The 19,741-nt window shown below is 39.5% G+C and overlaps 1 protein-coding gene across 1 annotated transcript in view; it reads left to right on the top strand.

Annotated features, from left to right (window-relative positions):
* Positions 1–19,741, top strand: part of Itga1 (integrin subunit alpha 1) — a 156,140-nt gene that overhangs the window by 90,880 nt on the left and 45,519 nt on the right. Inside the window, exons 9-12 of the mRNA XM_028884613.2 lie at positions 3,993–4,158; positions 8,080–8,153; positions 9,038–9,182; positions 16,376–16,518. Of these exons, the coding sequence (XP_028740446.1) occupies positions 3,993–4,158; positions 8,080–8,153; positions 9,038–9,182; positions 16,376–16,518 (528 nt within the window). The remainder of the gene's footprint in view (positions 1–3,992; positions 4,159–8,079; positions 8,154–9,037; positions 9,183–16,375; positions 16,519–19,741) is intronic.

Genomic DNA, 19,741 nt, shown 5'->3' on the forward strand with positions numbered 1-19,741 from the left:
CTCATTTTTCTGCTTCTCCCTGAGGGCTAGTTGGCATTCTAAGTACCATGGATGCAGGCCACAAACAGCATTAGCCATCATCAGAATTAACAGTATTGGTGCTGAGGATGTAGTTCAGCCAGAGATTGCTTGTCTCCCTCATGGGCTCACTTAATACTCAGTACACACACACACACACACACACACACACACACACACACACACACACAAAACCAGCATTAGGGACACTTCACTGGAAAGACAATGACAGTGCACAACTTTTTAAAAGTGAATTCTGTGTTTCGCATTATGTCTGGTGACATAGTCAGTTTTTCCTTGTCTTAAACTCTTTGCCTAGTTGGAGTCCTATTTGATTATTATACATTGCTTCTCATCTAGTAAAAAACAGATTTCAAAATCCCAGTCATCTTCATGGAGAACCATATATTCATGTGTTTTCCATTTTAATCAGTGTGTTATTATCAAACTGCTCTTGAAATCTGTATAAATAAAAAATAAGAAAATGTCACTTAATAATTAGTTACCTTTCCTACTTTGTGTCTCTTTTCCCTGCTGTACCATATTTATTTTTAAAAATATTATTTGAGACTAAAATAGAAAACAAGACACTTGTTTTACTTTTTCTCATTTGTGCACAACACAGAAAGACTTCGGGAAATCTCTATTCATGCCGCATATATTCACACCAATATAAGCTCTATCTTAATTATTGCCTGGAATATTCTTTTATCTCAGTTATTGTCTGGACTATTCTGTCTACTAGCATCTTTTCCCCACTGTTTGGTCCTGATCAACACAGAAACGTGTTTTGACAGGAAACAGCTCCCAAGAGAATTAAATATTGGTGATGTAAGTTTCCTGTTTTAAAACTTCAAACATTCCCTGTTAAAATTCCATATTTTGAGAGGCCACGAGTTGGCTTTTAGTCCTCTGTTTCTGTCAGTGGAGAATATTAGACTGGTCCATCAGGCCTTATTAGATATTCAGAATCTACTCCTGGGTCGTAATGGCTGAGAGGTGTGAATCACTTATTGCACTCAAATGTAAATGAGACATCAGTGAAGATCACAGCATTCCATTTATATTTTCAAATAAAAGGCATGATGCTGCACATAAATGCATTGAACATTTACTCTGACATACCTGCTTCAAGGAGATTTCAGTTCTGACTACATTTTTCAGGTAAATATTAGCAGAATTCAAATGCTTCGGTTCAACAGATTTGAGATGTACTTAAAAAATTAGGTGTATTATTTGACTTTTTGTTTGTTTTCATAGAAAACATTTTTACAAGTTAACAAACCCTGGGGTGAAAGATCCAATAGGCTTCTGTCATTGTTTTCATCTGTGACATAAGGTGGTTCAAGCCTCTGTAGGAGCCCAGAAATCCTGCATCTCTGAGTATATTCTCCAACATTGTAGTTACCCACTTTATTCTTACTCGTTACATATGTCCTGTGGGCACTTTTCCTACTTAGTTAAATCTACTTATCTTCCTCCTTTCACATTTACTGCTAAATGTCTGGTAACATTTGCTTCACAATTAACAACTTCAACTACACATGCCCTAAAACTCAGTTAGTTGGTTTGTTTTATGTATATTTTGAATTTCAGCAATTTTAAATTAAATGGGAGTTAATATGTCAATCCAATAGTTAATCTAGAACATGCTGGGTAAGAATAAAAGAGGAGCAATGATGGTTTATCATCCCAGGATGTCACAAAGTTCTGTAGAGTAAGTTAAGTAAATCGGTGGGGAACTCAGAGGAATTCGCATCATCCAGGATTTGAATGAATCTAAACATATAGGTTACCAAACTGATAAAAAAAGAAAAAAGTAGTCTAACCATGTTTAGCAGGAAATGCATGGGTATGGTTCCTTTAGAACTTGTAGACTGTCTTCTGCAACTAGATTCAGTGAGACATCCAACTATAAGAAAGGCATCTTGATAGCTCTTCTTAAATGAGGTAGGGTATTTGTTCAATGTTGTGAGAGCATGGCCTTTCAGTTTAGCCTCCCTACCTAACATCTCTCTGCCGCCTCCTTCTCCACTAATTCTCCTCCATCACATAGCTAACAAGCAAGACAGTTGCCAGGGAAGGGGTCTCTGTTCAGAGGCTAGCTACATATAGTGTTTGCCCTGGCTTTTCATCACAATAGCCAGGAATTTAGTTTTTGTTTTCTGCAATAATTTGTGAAGTTACTGCCTAGACCATTCTATGCAAAGTCTGGGTATCATAGTAGGAAGAGTGAGTTTAAAAATGAAAATCGAACAGAACCTAAGTCATGCACAGGCTACCTTGTCACCAGCTCCAGGTTTCCTTAGACACATGCTTCCCCAAAGAATGGTCAGTCCTTCCCAGATACTCATGTGTCATTCATTTTAAGCACATTAATGAGTGAAAGAACTAGGGTGGGCTGGATGGATGAGATCTTAGGAGTGAAGAGTGAGGAGTTGGCTTGATGTCCTTACAGTATGGAAATATGACATTTCCTTTGTGCTGGTCACTGGTGTTCCCCAGGGAAAGGGGCAAGCACATCACGCAAAGCCTCAGTGAGCCTGCTGACGGGAGCAGATACGACTCATATTCTCACATGAACAGTTGGTGTGCATCAGAGTTCCTCAGTTGTTGCTTGCACACTATTCATCATGTGAAACAAATAAGTCTGCCAGAGGTCATAAGAAGAACTATGTAAACAGTAACTTGAGTTTTTTCTCATTTTTGTAAGTACAAATCTGTATATCTTAGTCAAAATATCATTTTGTAGCCTACCATCATAAACCTCATTTTATGCATCATATATGCATCATTATTTACAGACATCTAAGTTGTTCTCAGTGGGATAGTATAATAAAGGAGACATGAATATATAAAAGAACTGGTCATCTTCAAGTGTCACTTGTAATGAAATAAAAATTAAATGTGCTTTATTATGAGTGACAATTTAATTATAAAAGAAAAGAGCCTTGAAATATATGTGGGCAAATCAATGATGGAAATATAAAATATTATAAACAGAAATAAAAAGTAATACATTATTTGAATCTTCTTCCTTTTACTCACATGGTTATGTAATATAAAATTAGATCATATCTTTGTGTTGGGGATTTTTAGTTTAAAATTTACATATTTATCCAAACATGGATTTTTTTCACACTAAAACTAAACAGGCAAAATTGTGCATACCTTAAAGAAGGAGCATGGTTAGTGTGACTTCATGAAAATTTAAAACTTCTCGTAGAAAAATGAAACAAACATAAAAGTCCTCACTCCAGAATATATGCAGAGCTTTCACGAGTCTCTAAGAAAAGATGCACATGTGCACACATGTGTGCATACACACGTGTATAATATATATATACACATAGGTACACAAACACACCAAACATTTCCCTAACTCCCTTACTGGTTGAGCTGCCAGAAGATGGCCATGTCAGTAGCTACAACCATACCACAGTCATATAGATATTATAACATTTCTTTTCAACTGTCAGATTTCAAAGCTATAGCTGTTACACAACATCACAGGAGTGCAGCAAAAGAAAGATTTTTGTTTTCCCACCCCAAGTGTGGTTTTAAGAACCAATATATAGGGATGGGGAGATGCTCAGTGGTTAATATCATGTGCTGCTTTTGTAGGGGACCCAAGGCTGCTTCTCAGAACCCATGTCAGACAGCTCACCTCTGCCAGTAACTCCAGCCCCAGGAAGACTTCATCCCTCGGCCTCAAGGGAGCCTGCACTCAGGTGCACACACTCACACACAGACACACACACACATAGTGAAAAATAAGATAAATATTCATATGAGTCAATATTAGGAAAACCATGTACTCAGACAGCTTCTCTTCCATAAGTATTCCCATAAGTACACAACATTATCACATGATAAGATATCCTGAATGTTCCTGTTCACTGAATATATGTTTGAGATATTTATTTGACATTTAGAAGTTAAAATATGTTCTTGCCATTTTTGTCATGCTCTAGATCCTTGGCCACTACAACCGAGGGAACTTAAGCACTGAAAAATTTGTGGAGGAAATAAAATCGATCGCCAGCGAGCCCACTGAAAAGCACTTCTTCAATGTCTCAGATGAGTTGGCCCTGGTCACTATCGTTAAAGCTCTAGGAGAAAGGATATTTGCCTTGGAAGGTATGACTATCTTTCCTAATGCTGCCTGTCGCTTCTAAAATTCAAATTTAATGTGCTGGGTTTGGGGTGTTCTCGGCACACTCCTAACTCATTTTCACTGTGTGCAGTAGCCATCAGGGAAGAAGTCTCTGTCATATGTATCTGTCATGAAGCTACTGTACAGAGAGCTGTGTCTGCTAGAAGCAGTCTTTGTCAGGCTGTGATGATGCCCAGGAAAGCTAGTGGACACGGCGGTCAGCATTGACATATGCAAGAAACCAAATGCCCCAGCATGCCTTGTTCCTTTTCTGTGACACAAGTTTAGAATGAAGAGCCACTGGCTCAAATTTTGTTTTCTGACGTGTGTGTCTCTGTTTCCTTAGGGCGGCTAGGACAGTGTTCTGATGCCAATCATTTCTGTGTTCATTCCCTCTGTAATTGGCTCTATGCACATTTGTAAAGATCTTCATGGAGTTTTGCCTCGAGTCCTTGGATTGCAAAACTTCATCTACTGTGGTTGACTAATGATGTCACCACCTCTTTGAAGATTTTCCTTTGACTTTTTCAGCGGTAACAGTCTGTTGAAGCTACTGAACAATGTTAGTCCCCTATGTGGGAGGTGTCCAGTAACAAACTACTTTGGAACTCATGTCCTCTGAATCATAAAGTCTTCTTTGAATTTTTGAAGGTCTGGAGACTCGGGACTCAGACCCCAGATCCCCGCAGAAACCACAGAGAATTCTTCTGTCCTTCTGGGGCATCCCAGTTCGATTGACTGTCTTCAAGGGGGCCCGATGAATAGGTCGCTTGTGTAGTTGTGAAAAGTTCTATCTTGCTATCCCCGACAGAACCTGTTAATTACCAGTGAAAGAGAATGTGAGGATGAGACATGACTTTAAAAAGGGTAGACAATTTTGAGCGAGTATCCAGTAAACAAGAAAAAAAAAATGTGTGTGCGCGCATGCGTGCTGAGGACTGAACCCAGGGTCTTACATAGGCTGGACAACTGCTCTACAGCTTCACTATACCTCTAGTTCAAGAAAGTGATGTGAAGCAATTGTTTTCAGTATTTCTTGAGTAGCCCCTGAAAACAAACGTTTTGCTTTGCAAGCCAGCACACACATATTCATGCATATACAAATACAGCCGATCTCAGTGTGTCTCGCAATAGTCTGTTACGTACGGTGCACGGCGTCACTCTCACCTCTCCCTGCTCGCACAGGTACCCTCTTTCAGAGACAATGAAATGCCTTTGCTCACCCTGTTGATTTGGATCTGAGTCCCACTCAGTGCTCAGGAGCTTGGATTCCCTCTGAGGGTGACGAGGACTGACTTTCCAGGCAGAAGGAGTTTCTCTGACTCCCTTTTTGTCTTCTGCCTCCAGAGACAGAACACTTGAATCATAGCCATTTCTGAATGGCTCCGCTGTCCTGTGTTCTGAGTCCAAGTCACTGTTCCATGGCTTTGGTCTCTCAATAGCCATGGAGATGTTATTTAGCAATAGGCCAGGCCATGCTTGCCTAGATTTAATATGAATGGTCTTCTAAATTACCATGCACTTTTAACTTTTAACAACACAGGCCAAGAAAGAGTCTGTAAAGGGTTGAGTTTTTTGCTTGTTTTTGTTTTGTTTTGTTGTTTTAGACTATAATGTAACTACAGCATTCCTCTGTTTCCTTTTCTCCCTCAAAAACCCTCTCATATAACCCTCCCACTCTCCTTCAAATCCATGGCCTCCTTTTTCATTAATTTTATTGCATGCATATATGTATATCTGTACACATATGGTTTCTAAATACAACCTGTTTGGTCTGTATAATGTTATTTATATGAGTTGGTTTTTTAAAAATTACTATTAGACTAGTCAGTTAAACATAGTAAGTGCCATTTCTAAATACTCTCTAAGTCAGCAGGCAAATATAACCTAGAACTGGCCGAATGTGACCCGCATTGTAAGGGACGTGGTCCATTTTGCCTGAAATGACATTTTAAGATTCTTTATAACCTTACTAAATCACAGTTAAAGTTCCTCACTAGAATGTCTGAATGCTTCAAGAAATCTCTATATTGAAATATGAAATCATTTTATGAAACTCTCCAAAGATTAAAATTTCTTTCTACTGCTCTATCAAGACTGAAGTCATAGGGGTTGTCTGTTTGGTTTCCGGTTCTGTTTTTGTTTTTGTTTTCAAGGCAAAGTTTCTCTGGCCTTGATCCTCTTGCCTCGACTTCCCTGGTACTGCCATTATACAATGGCGCTTCCAGTATCCTAGGTCTCATTCTTTTCATAATGAGATCACAAAAGGCTTTTCCCCTTGTCATTTGGGAAATCTCCATTTCCTGTCAGTATTTGTTTTAGATGGTAAATAGCTACAATTATGACAGTCTGGTTGGCCAAGGACAGTACCACCTAGTGAGTCAGGCATGCTCAGGAGTTGACTAAACAGATCAGGAAAAGATATGAATCTCCTTTTCTTATCAGTTTCGGGGGGCGGGATGGGGGGTGGGGGGTGGGGAATGCTTACATTCCCAACCGGATACAGTGCAAGAGTCAGAGTGGTGGGTTTACTTCACATCAGCCTATCAGGGACAGGTTGAAAGGGAGAGATTTGGCATATGGCCAGGCTATTGCCATGATCCTAATGTAGCATGCAGAATGGCATGGAGCTCCTTCCTCTGTTCTCATTTGAAAACACAATATCAGCAGAGGGTGAGCGATGCTGGTGTCTACTACGATGTTCTTGCTATCCGTCTTGCAAAAATAAGCGTGGAAGTAGCTTAAATCATTATGTATCAAAAACATATTTTAATTTGAGGTTAAAATGCATCTTAGTCATTTAAAGGGCAATTTGAATAAGGGATTAAAATGATAGATTCAGATTCTTGATCATTGCCACATTTAATCTAGCCCCATAAAAATTCAATTGCAGATGCATTTTTTATAGTTTTATGCCACTAAATAAATAGTAAACATGTTTAATTTCACAAGTTTAATGATTCACATGAATCAATTGACAGACAGGCTGACTTGGCCAAAATTTTATGTTATTTTTAACTTATTTTTAAGACCAAGTAAACCAGTGACTCCCTGGAAGCAAGTAGATCAACATTCCCTCAGTTCCCCCAGGAAACTGTGGCTTCTGGTCTGTAAATATTTTGAGAAGAGTGTAACTCCATACAATGCTCTAACTTGTCTGGACTTTACCAATGAGCTTTAAAATTGGTGTTTTAAAAATATAAAGTTTCTTTAAAAATAAAGACTTAAATAGGACACAAATGGGAGCTATGTGAAAAAGTCACCTCCTGAGATGAATGATCCCCACATCCAGTATTAAGACCAACACGCACTGGGATCCTTCAACTCTATCAAACAGTGGCTCCTAGAGAGGATATAGGGCCTGAAGTGTAGGTGGGATGATGAGCTGAGAATCTCTTTAAATACACGAGTAAAGTTTTATTTAGCCCTTAAACAATTTTGTTTAAATTTGTAGGGTATCAAATTTAGCTCTGATAGGGTTCCCAGACCAAGGAGACAAGGCAGTTGACTCCTACTGTAGTAATTCAGCTCTCCAAAGCACCAAGGAATCACAGTCAGCTACAGTATAGAACAGACAGTCAGGCTGACTTGGTTAAAATTATGTTAATTTTAATTCATTTTTAAGACCAAATAAACTCTCTGCAAGCAAGTAGATCATCGTTCCCTCAGCAAGGATGGGAAGCCAATGCTTAAGAACGGGAGAAGAGTCCTTTCACTAACCTCTGTCTTGTACTTAACCTTGTCTAGGAGTTTTGGTTGAGAAGTACATGGCTGATAGTGCCCTAAGACGTTCCATAGTTCTGCTTGGCAGGTCCCCAGATTCCAGCACTTCTGTGTCCAGCAGATCATTGGCAACCTAGAAGACATTGGCAGTCACTCACTGTGTTATCTTTCCCACATTGTAGCTACAGCTGACCAGTCCGCAGCATCGTTTGAGATGGAAATGTCTCAGACCGGTTTCAGTGCTCATTATTCACAGGTATGTCAATCATGCCCAGGAAAGCAATATCTTTCCTGCAAAATTTCCCGCAAGCAATGCCCAGCCATTGATTGTGTAACATTGCTTTGAAGTTTATGTTGAGGGGCAGCTCTGCAGGCTGTGGTTGTGATGACTAATCCAAATGGAGAAAATGGCATCTCACAAGCTTCTTATTAGGAGAATATGTCACACAGCTTCTATATTTTACCAGTTAATAGTTGTGAACCAGACAGTCTGAGCTCTGCTGAATGGAATTGTGTACCTAATGAAATGAAAGACTAAAGGCATTTGTTTAAAATGTGGAATCTTTTTCTCGGTGTTAAGGTATTCACTGGTCATGCTAATATTCCTAAGAAGACTAAGATGTAGGAGTGTGTGTGTGTGTGTGTGTGTGTGTGTGTGTGTGTGTGTGTGTCCAGAACAACATAGAAAGGCAAGAAAAGAAGACATCATGGCCCTTATACAGGGTTATTGACATTTCAATGTGGAAGTTACATAGTGTAACCCAGCTTCCTTTTTAATTAAAATTGGGACTTTGCTTTCTTGTTTGTTTGGTTGTTGTTTGCTTGCTTTTTGTTTGTTTTTAAGACAGGGTTTCTCTATATAGCCCTGGCTGTCCTGGGACTCGGTCTGTACACCATGCTAGTCTAGAACTCAAGGAGCTGCCCGACTTTGCCTCCTCCTAGGTACTAAGATAAAAGGTGTGGACCACCACCATCTGGCTTAAAATAGAGATTGTAAATATTGTGTTCTTGCAAAGAAAGTTGTTTATAGGACTATATTAATTAATTTTTATAAAGCACTTTGGACCATTCCTATCATATGGTTAGTGCTACCGAAGTGTTTGCCAATACCATTTTATTGCTCTCTGTCTCATACATTAGGACTGGGTCATGCTTGGAGCAGTGGGGGCCTATGACTGGAACGGAACTGTCGTCATGCAGAAGGCTAACCAGATTGTCATCCCTCAGAACACCACCTTTCAACCTGAGCCCGCCAAAATGAACGAACCTCTTGCTTCTTATTTAGGTAAGGCTTGGATGCGACTGCTAGAAGCTTCTTCAAAAGAAATGTTCACATAATTTTTTTATCCATAGCATTGTTTTCTCCGGTGTTTTAAAAGATTCGGGAAAGGTTTCAGACTTCTGAGCAGCCTTAGCGAGTCAAAGTCATAGAAGCTGGAGGTCATTAGCTCAGTGCCTGCTGAGGTGTTGGACAAGTGCAAGGAACAGTGTTAGCTGGCACTGAGTGCTCAGAGTGCCCGCTGTGTCCGATATTTCCTATAAAACCAGAAGAACTTTGGACCTGGTAGACAGAAAAATGAGGTTAGAAAAACCTTGACATGGCCTGCATAATATGTATCCTTAATTTCTTTCTACAAGTTCTCATTGTGAAAGAAAATTTTCAACTGCTTTATCATATAGCTTCTTCTTTGATTCTATTCTTGTTTATATCTATAGCTTCTTCTAGTCACATTCAGTAAAACGCCAGGAATAAGGGGATGGGACACATGTTTGTCATTGCCTCATTCAGGATCTATACCAGGCTCAGAACCAACTGGGTGGGGTAGGGGGTGGCGGTGAGGGCCTCTCATCACTGTGAAGGCACAGGAAACTGGTGGAAGGCCTAAACAAAAATGGAAAGGACGCCAGGTGGTGGTGGTGCACGCCTTTAATCCCAGCACTCGGGAGGCAGAGGCAGGCAGATCTCTGTGAGTTCTAGTCCAGCCTGGTCTACAGAGGGAGTTCCAAGAAAGGCTGCAAAACCACATAGAGAAACCCTGTCTCAAGAAGAAAAAGAAAGAAAGAAAATGGAAAGGACCCCCCTGATGCTGTTCCCCTGTTCCCACTTAGCACACTTGTCCTTAGGTCCTTTCTTGTCCTGTCAATATTCTCAGCATTGGGGTACAGTGATAAAGCAAAGACCTTGGTACTGTGGGATGTTAATGTATGTCCTGTGGGAGCCCGTTCTTGGGTTCTTTGTGGCGTTACCCAGCAGGTCCGCATAGAGGATGATTAGGACCACGGGCCTGAGTGCAGGTGTCTGAGATGGTCTGCACTTGGCTGTGCTGGGGGATGGTCTGTATGTCAAGTTGTTCTGATTTGTCAATAAATAAAACCTGATTTGCCGTGGCTAGGCAGGCAGTAAAGGCGGGACTAACAGAGAGGAGAAATAAAAAAACAGGAAGGCAGAAGGAGACTGCCTGGAGACACCGCCAGGACAAGGAAGATGTAAAGTACCGGTAAGCCACGAGCCATTGGCAAGGTATAGATTTATGGAAATGGATTAATTTAAGCTATAAGAACAGTTAGCAAGAAGCCTGCCACGGCCATACAGTTTGTAAGAAAAATAAGTCTCTGTGTTTACTTGGTTGGGTCTGAGCGGCTGTGGGACTGGCGGGTGACAAAGATTTGTCCTGACTGTGGGCAAGGCAGGAAAACTCTAGCTACACCTTGGTCTATACATTTTGCTATCACAGCATTCTTTCAAGGAGTTTTTGATCCTGGAGGCAAGGTTTTTTCTGTCTAAATCCTAGTTTCTTTCTATTTTATGAGGAAAATACCAAGTACTGGGGTACCTCCACATCTCTTCTTACTCAGAGCACTTGTGATAGCTGCAGAGAAGGCAGGACTTCAGAGTTTGGGTCTCTGTTATCTAAACACATAACAGTAAGCAGCAAAAGACATCCACTCTCCTCCTACCAGAGAACAAACAGACTTGAACAACTCAAAGCCCAAATGACAAAGACGACTTAGAGTAAAAGATGATTTAGAGCAGATAGACGTGGAAATGATTTCCCTGACACAAGCCCACCTTCCTCCAAATCTCGAAGAAATTGGAAGCTGGAAAAGGAAGTGTACTATGTGTCTTTGAAACAGTTGAGAATGTGTGATGATGCCAGGGCTGAACTCATGCTTCATACTGTGTCTGTCATGGTGAGAGACGTGCTTAATCTGCTTTCAAAATTAACCATCAGAGGACAGAACAATTGTGCTCCAGTTACCACTAGCTGCTCTGACACACCAGTCAGGTCACCTGATTCTTACACGAGTATTCCCTGTATCAAAATACCTGACTCTGGGCTAATTGGGAAAGCACTCAAAAATACAGAGTGCCTGTGTTGTGCCAAACATATTAAACAGATTTAAAATGACAAAATGGATGAGGCAGACCATTGTTCTGGATGAGAAACAATGAAGAAACAGGCAATCTCACTGGGTATGCTATGGGCTAAGGCATAGAGAATTGACAGAAGTGGGGGGCGGGGGAGCGCTTAGCTCAGATATCTTCTGAAGTTCTTCATAACCTAAGATTCTGTGAGATTGTTATATGCAGAAAACCTTGGACTCAAAAGCCAGTTTAACCTAAAGCTTCTTTCTGCCCTAGATAGAACAATTATAGGTCATAATGGATGGATTTGTAAATGTAAATTATTATAATTCCTATGAAAGGCAGTTGATTGTGTGTTTACAGAGCCACAGAAAGGGTCACAGAGTGGCACCACCCATCATGGGCTGCCTGCCCCCCCCCATTGCCAGAAATTCACTTTAAGACCCTAGGCAAAAACAAACAAACAAACAAACAACAAATTCAATGTCCAGACCCTAATCCATGGACCTATTAATGTGTTACTTTATGAGGCATAAAGGGCTTTCCAATTCTAACTTTATGAGTGATCCCGAGATAGATTATCCTTGGATATATTTTGTCTTAGGGTTTCTATTGCTGTGACAAAACACCATGACCAAAAAGCAAGATGGGGAGGAAAGGGTATGTTATGCTTACACTTAGACATTGCTGTTCATCACCAAAGGAAGTCAGGACAGGAACTCCAATAGGGCAGGATCCTGGAGGCAGGAGTGGATACAGAGGCCATGGAAGAGTGCTGTTTATTGGCTTGCTTCCTCTGGCTTGCTCAGACTGCTTTTTTTTATAGACCTCAGGACCAGCCCAGAGTGGCACCACCCATCATGGGCTGCCTGCCCCCCCCCCATTGACCACTAATTGTGAAAATGCCTTACAGTTGGATCTCATGGAGACATTTTCTCAACTGAGGCTCCTTCCTCTTTGATAAGTCTGGCTTGTGTCAGGTTGACACACAAAACCAGCCAGTACATATTGCCATAGTCCAATATAATCAAGTGATGAAATCAGAAAAATATTTCCTAGATGTGTTTAGAGGGAGATAGAATTGTAAGAAATGGCCAGAGAGATGCAGTGTTGCTGGTAATGGAGGAGAGAAGGAGGGAACATATTTGATCTCTAGATCACAAAGGACAAAGAAGTGTGTTCTCTCCATAGTCTCCAGGAAGGAGCATAGCTCCCACCTGCTTCTCACTATAGTGCAAGGAGAGCTATGTAGGACTTGTAGCTTACAGAATTGCACAAATAAGACATTTGGAATGTACATGGTAAACCATCAAGTTTATAGTAATTTGTTATAGCATCAGTAGAAAATTAATACAGGTTTGTTAAATAATACAGTTTCTAGCACTGATCCTATTACAACTAAGTATTTAGACAAAAAGACTGAATGAAGAAAACAAATGTGTTTGACATAGTCACTACTCCCTATATTCACTTATTCTAATTATTAATTTAACAGTGCTGTATTTTTGGTAGTCTAGGTTAGGATTCTATCATCAAATGCTTTAAATCAAAGTCCTAAGTCTGTTATTCCCCTAAAGTTTGAGTCAATGGTTGGTTAAAGCATGCTTAAATTATTTAAATTTTAAAGATTATACTGCACATAAGAAAACATCAAAATAGCCTTACTTGTTTCTATGGCCCCTTTTATCATTTACAATTCAATGAAACTGGAAAAAGTACTTGTTGACAACATATATATGCAAATATGTGTAAATAAATGTGCATATTTATGGCTCCTGTATGCATAAGAAAAGATAAATTTGCATATGCTGTCTATAGTATATTAATGTATTTTCTGTTCATTTTACTACCTTAGTCAAAAGTTAATATATAAGACATTTACCAACAGGTGTCTAATAGGTATAAGATGTCTTTCATATGCTTCCCCTAACCCACCCCAAATACTTTTTTTTCAAATCTGAAATAAGGCTTTCAAATATTTTGTTGTGGGTATTTTAAAATTATGGAGAGACTGAGTTCACTGCCCTGAAATCTGGGTGAAAAGCAACCAGTGAGGCCATGTGAAATCTTACAAAGAGGGCAAAATGAGAGGCCAGCTCTCTATGGAAATATGTGTCCATCAATGAAAAGGAGGCAGTGGGAAATGTAGCATGAACACCCCTCTCGGGACAGAGTCATCCACCCCAATTCTTCTCACCCCATGACCTGCCTCAGTATGTGCTTAGCCATTTTGCGTTTGAGTGTGGTGGTGAGAATGTGGGGGAGCCCGAACTCTGTCCCCTTCATCCGTACTTTGTTCTCATACATCCGTGCTATGTTCTGATCATGCCTGACACACTCTAAAGGAACAAGAAGTGAGCTAAAGGTACAAAATGAAGATAAGCCATTCATTTCCTACTCCATCACCAAGGCTCTTGCTTCTTCCCAGAAGGTATGAAACTAGACAAAACTCATCCTTCATAAAGGAAGATGAAGGTATGAAAACAAATGAAAAAATTCACAAAGGATAATATGCCTGACCAATTTTGTTCCCTTAGCACTTATATAAACATATTATTTGCACACACACAAAAAAAAATTATTTAACTTATAGTAAAGTATTTACTACTTAAATTAAAAATATGATCTCTTTCACAGTTGGAAGTGGTTCTCTGTGACTTTTTGAACTATGCTTGTCTTCTACTCCAGGAATAAGCCACTTCTAACTATGAGAGCATTGCTTCCCTTCTGCAGAACTCAAGCCTATGGGTAGCAAGAGTTATCTATTGATTTAGCTCCATTCTCTACAGATACAAAAAGCAAAACTATTTTTCCTTCAGAAAATAATAGTAACCTGACCTAAAGCCACAATTTAAGCTCTTTTCCTAACTGGCCAAGAGTGATCTCTTAGGATGGTTTGCTATGCATTTGATCCAGAACTCCCTGCAAAATCATGTATATCAAGACACTCAAAACATCATGTTCATGTTAATAACATCTGAGAAACTTCCCAGGCCATCAAGGCTATGAATATCTGAAAAGCCACTGCATATCTCAATAGTGACTTTACCATTATTTTGTGGCTCTTTCCATCTCTGCAGAGATGGACTCATAGCTAAAAAGATGGACTTATAGCTTCACAAAAAAGGAGTGAATGCCCAACAATGGTATGGAAATTTTGCTGTACATGTATACCAATAAATAAGGTAATGCCAAACTTGGGAGTTGTCCATGTATCCCTGGTGAGTGAGCTAAATCAACAGAGACACCTGTGATGAGTGCTTGGCCATGTGCAAGATGCATGAAGACACAGAGCCCACGATCAGATTGACCCATGTTATGATGAGCTAGCTCTGTCATAAGAAGATGACTCTGACTGAACTAGAACAAGGTGTTCTTAAACCTTAAGTGGTTGTGGCATGGAAGGAAAGGGAAAATAGGAAAAAAAAATCGCAGGGCTCATGAGAAATGTCCACATAACATAATATATGCAGTTGAAGGCAGAAGCAGGTAAAAGAAAATTTTACAGATCATGAAAAATGAGATGGGTAGATGTGTGAAAAAAAACCTTAGTTTTAATTAAAAAAGAAAGAGTTAAAAAAAATTACAGCAAAGAACTGTTGTTAGATAATTTAGCACCCATCAGAACACCCACAACTATAAATCACGATACTCACACACAATGCTTGAGAAGGTTTAGTGAAACTGAATAACTCTCCTGCAGCAGTTCATGGAATAACCCTACTAGTAATGTCCCGGAAGTGGCTCACCTCACATTGTAAGAATGAGCAAACATTGATCCTGTAATCTATTATTTGAAATTTATTGTCAAAAATATTCAAAAGAAGGAAAAAGAAAGTCCTCAAACTTGCTCTTTATTATCTCAAGCATAGTACAAAAAATGATCAAACAAACAAAAAATAAAACAACAAAACACCTAAATTCCATTAGTCCATCAGCAAATGGCCAGGAAGTAAAGGCAACACCTCTATGATACAACTCAGACAAACAACCTTTAACCATATAAAACTGCAGTTTAAAGACATGGTTAGCAATGCAGGAAGAGATTATATTTTCTGTCATCCGAGTACATAAAATGATTAGTGTTGATAGTATAGACACTTGTATCTAGATCAGTGGTTCTTGTGGGGACCCCCAACTGTAAAATTATTTCATTGCTATTTCATAACTGTAACTTTGCTAGTGTTATGGATCATAATGTAAATATTTGTGTTTTCTGCTGACCTTACACGAGCCCTGTGAAAGAGTTATGCAACCCCCAAAGGGATCATGACCCACATTTTGAGAAACACTGATCTAAATAAAATGTAATTAATTTGCTCCACAATGGTGATTAGAGGGTTTCAAGGTGTGTGTGAGCATACATGACTGTGCACAAGTGCATGTAGGTAACTTCTTCCCCCTTTTCTGTGGTGGTATTGTGTTCCCCAATATATTGTGCACCCTAATAAACTTATCTGGGGTCAGAGAACAGAACAGCCACTAGATATAGAGGCCAGAAAATGGTTACACACACACCTTTAATCCTAGCATTCTGGAGGCAGAGATCCATCTGGATCTCTGTGAGTTCAAAACCACATTGGAAACAATCAGACATGGTGACACATGCCTTTAATCCCAGGAAGTGAAAGTTATATAAGGTGTGAGGACCAGGAACTAGAGCCTGGTTAAGCTTTTAGGCTTTTAGCAGCAGTTCAGCTGAGATTCATTCTGGATGAGGACTCAGAGGCTTCCAGTTTGAGGAAACAGGATCAGCTGAGAAGTTGGTGAGGTGAGGTGGCTGTGGCCTGTTCTGTCTCTCTGATCTTTCAGCTTTAATCCCAATACCTGTCTCCAGGTTTGTTTTTTTATCAATAAGGCCTTTTAAGATTCATATTATACTTTTCTGTCGTCACTGCTGTATCATTTGTATCAGTAAACAATGAAAAACTTGGTTTGGGGGAAATTATCATTGAAGAGCCATTCAAGTGTGGTAGGAACAAGGAGCTTCTCACCAGCACAAAATGCAAGAAAATATAAAAATGATTAGCCTAACCATCTAAAGTAATTCATAATATATTACAAAGGACTTTAGGCATCCGGGTACACATCTGGGATCTCTCTTTGGTTAGGTTACACAGTGAACTCTGCCACTGTTCCTGGAGATGTGCTCTATGTCGCTGGACAGCCTCGATACAATCATACAGGCCAGGTCGTCATCTACAAGATGGAGGATGGGAACATCAAAATTCTCCAGACACTCAGAGGAGAGCAGGTAAACTCAAAATAAATTGTTTTTTTGTAATCTGTATGAATTCTGTGACGTTTGACCTAAAGTTTTAAAAACCCAATTATTCAAAATCCATTGTGAAGAAGGCTTTCTATTGATCCTTTGGAGGGATGTGAAGTAGCTATAACTTTGATGTCATAAGCACATCAGTTGGAATGAGGTAGAAGTAGATATGTATAGATGATAGAGGTTGCATGCAGTTTTATTCAATATACACAAGAAATACTAAGATCTACTGCTGTGGATATCGCTCTGTATAAATAAAATGCTGATTGGCCAGTAACAAGGCAGGAAGTATAGGTGGGACAAGCAGAAAAGAGAATTCTGGGAAGTGGAGGCTGAGTCAGAGAGACACTGCCAGTCGCCACCATGACAAGCAACATGTGAAGATGCCGGTAAGCCACGAGCCACATGGCAAGGTATAAATTAATAGAAATGGGTTAATTTAAGATGTAAGAACAGTTAGCAAGAAGCCTGCCATGGCCATACAGTTTATAAGTAAAGTCTCTGTGTGTTTACTTGGTTGGGTCTGAGCAGCTGCGGGACTGGCGGGTGAGAGAGATTTGTCCTGACTGTGGGCCAGGCAGGACCAAGAAAATTCTAGCTACAATCTACAACATCAAGAAGCATAGAAGGGCAGTTGCATTGATGCACTCATAAGAGAGAAGGTCACTTTAAGTTATGCATGGTACAGGAAACTCATAGGAGCTAAACTTTGTGCTGGCTCTAAATGGAAAGATGGGATATAGATAAGAAGAAAGATGAAAGACTTAAAATCAACACATTGGATCATGCTGTAGGTGATGGAAAATTGTATGCAACATTTAAAATTAGAAAACCCTTTAAAATATCCTTAAATATTAAAAGTCATTTAGGAAACTATACATACAGTAGGCAAATATCAATACATTCAGTGTTTTAGACTGAAAAATAGATCTAACTGTGTATTTTTTTTTTGAAGAATTTGAGTACTTTTGTGTTTTTTTTTTTTTTTCTCGTGTTTTATGGTTTTCCAAGCATTCCACAGTGAGAGTTCATTAATTTCATTCTGCCATTTGCAAGGATGTTTGTAGTTGAAGTTTTCCTGTTTCCTGGCTAGCTGTTGGTCAGAACAAATCTCTCCCAATTTCTTCCCCCAAGTAAATACACAGAGGTTAATATTATATATAACTGCTTGGCCATTAGCTCAGGCTTATTACTGACTATCTCTTACACTTAAATTAACCCATAATTCTTATCTATGTTTAGCCACATGGCTTGGTACCTTTTCTCAGTTCTGCCTCATCATCTTGCTTCCTCTGTGTCTGGCTGGTGACTCCTGACTCAGCTCTTCCTCTTCCCAGAATTCTCTTCTTCTCCTCAGCCCACTTATACTTCCTGCCTGGCTACTGGCCAATCAGCATTTTATTTATCAACCAATCATGGCAATACATATTCACAGAATATTGAATGACATCGCACAGCAGATGTTCTGTTTAGTCTTTGGTAGGCAGGGCTGAAATCGAACTTCCTCTTCTGTGGCAGTCCTGGCTGCAGCCATCATAACCTGCAGCCAGGTATCAGGAGTCACACTGAGTTGGTCTAGAAGTGGCCCTAGTGTTAAAAAGCCTTGAGCCCCAGAGGAACCATGTGCTTTATGATAGTATAGTCATAGCTCACAGGGGCTCTGCAAAAGGCCACCACAGTCTGAGGAGCCACATAATATACAAAGAGTTCTCTTTCACTTCCACCTACCCTAACTGCAGCATCCTAACCAAAGTTATTTTCACCCACATCAGCATGGTTCAACAGTACAGAGTACGTCAGAGGTAGTCCCTCACATTCAGGTGAAAGGATTTTTTCTTAATTTAACCATATTTGCATTCAGAAACTCATCAACAATAAAACAGACTATTATTCCTGCTCAATGGTAAGATATAAATAACCTAAAATGGCTTTTCAACATTATGAAGTTGAAAGGAAAGAGGTAAAGTAGATGGAAGTAAGTGACAAGTAGAGCTGCAGAATGGGAAAATGCTATTTGTTGTAGTTGTTGACAGCTTAAGTCTCTTACCATTCAGAAGTTGCCTGCAAGTATAAGGGAATATAAAAAATATAAAATAAACATTCTTATGTAAGTAAAGGGGAATGCCATGGATGATTTTTAAATAGTAATAATTTCTGTTCTAAGCCTGAGATCCTTTTTAAAATGTTGCTCCATGATAATATGGTCAACCATTCTTGAAGTTGGGGTAATTCAAGAACATCATTACACTTAGATGTGTTTCCTGTGGCAACACAAATTCTAATAACCAAAGCTGTTGGGAACGAGACAGAGGAAGTCAGGAAACTGTGGACGTGGGCAGCTCGTGAGCTCACTCTCAGCTGCAGTGGACCACTGACACTAGTGATGAATGTCCAGCAGAGCAAGGACTTACAGGCTTTTTTTTTTTTTTTTTGAGGTGAGGAGAGGGTTAAAATTTATATTTAGTTCAAATGTTTAAAAATGATAAGCCTTTTAAATGTCTGTGAAGTTGTACTTTAAGGATCACTGAAAGAACATTCAAAAAATGCATCCTCACATTCATATCCAGCAGTTTCTAGAAACAGCCTGGTGCCCAGTGCGCAGTAGCAAAGTAGTGAAAGCATTGGGGAAGCATCTTCACCTAGCTTTAGAGAATCCAAAGAAAACTACAGGCCTGACCTTTAGAGCAGGACAAGGTTTAGGAGATGAGAAGAGAGAAAGGCTCCTGCAAGGATGAGAAGCAAGCATTGTTTATAGTGAACGTGGTAGGTTATATCTATGATCCTAGTACTCCAGTGGCTTAGACAGGAGAATTGCCACAAGTTCGAGAAGAGCCTGGCCTAAATAGTGAATTCCAATCCAGCCTGGTCTTCAGAAAAAGACTATCTCAATCCCTTACATCCCACCAAAAAAAAAAATGTTATATATGCTATAGAAGCAGAATTATGAGAACAGAGATAAAAATAAACCTACAATGGAAATACCTGTAAGAGGAACATTAAGAATGTAAAGTATTAAATACAGGTCATCTGTGAAAAGTGATTAAGTTTTTAGATAGTGTAAAACCAGTTCCCTACTAAAACGGCTCCTTTTTCTTTAAAATGTTGTTCAAGAGAAGAGCCCTGAAATCTTTTCCTATTTTTCTATTCATTGTAACTGCTGGACCCCATCTTAGCCACTATTGAGTAAGCACTAATCATAGAC

This window comes from Peromyscus leucopus, chromosome 11 (genome assembly GCF_004664715.2).
Source record: "Peromyscus leucopus breed LL Stock chromosome 11, UCI_PerLeu_2.1, whole genome shotgun sequence".
NCBI lineage: Eukaryota > Metazoa > Chordata > Mammalia > Rodentia > Cricetidae > Peromyscus > Peromyscus leucopus.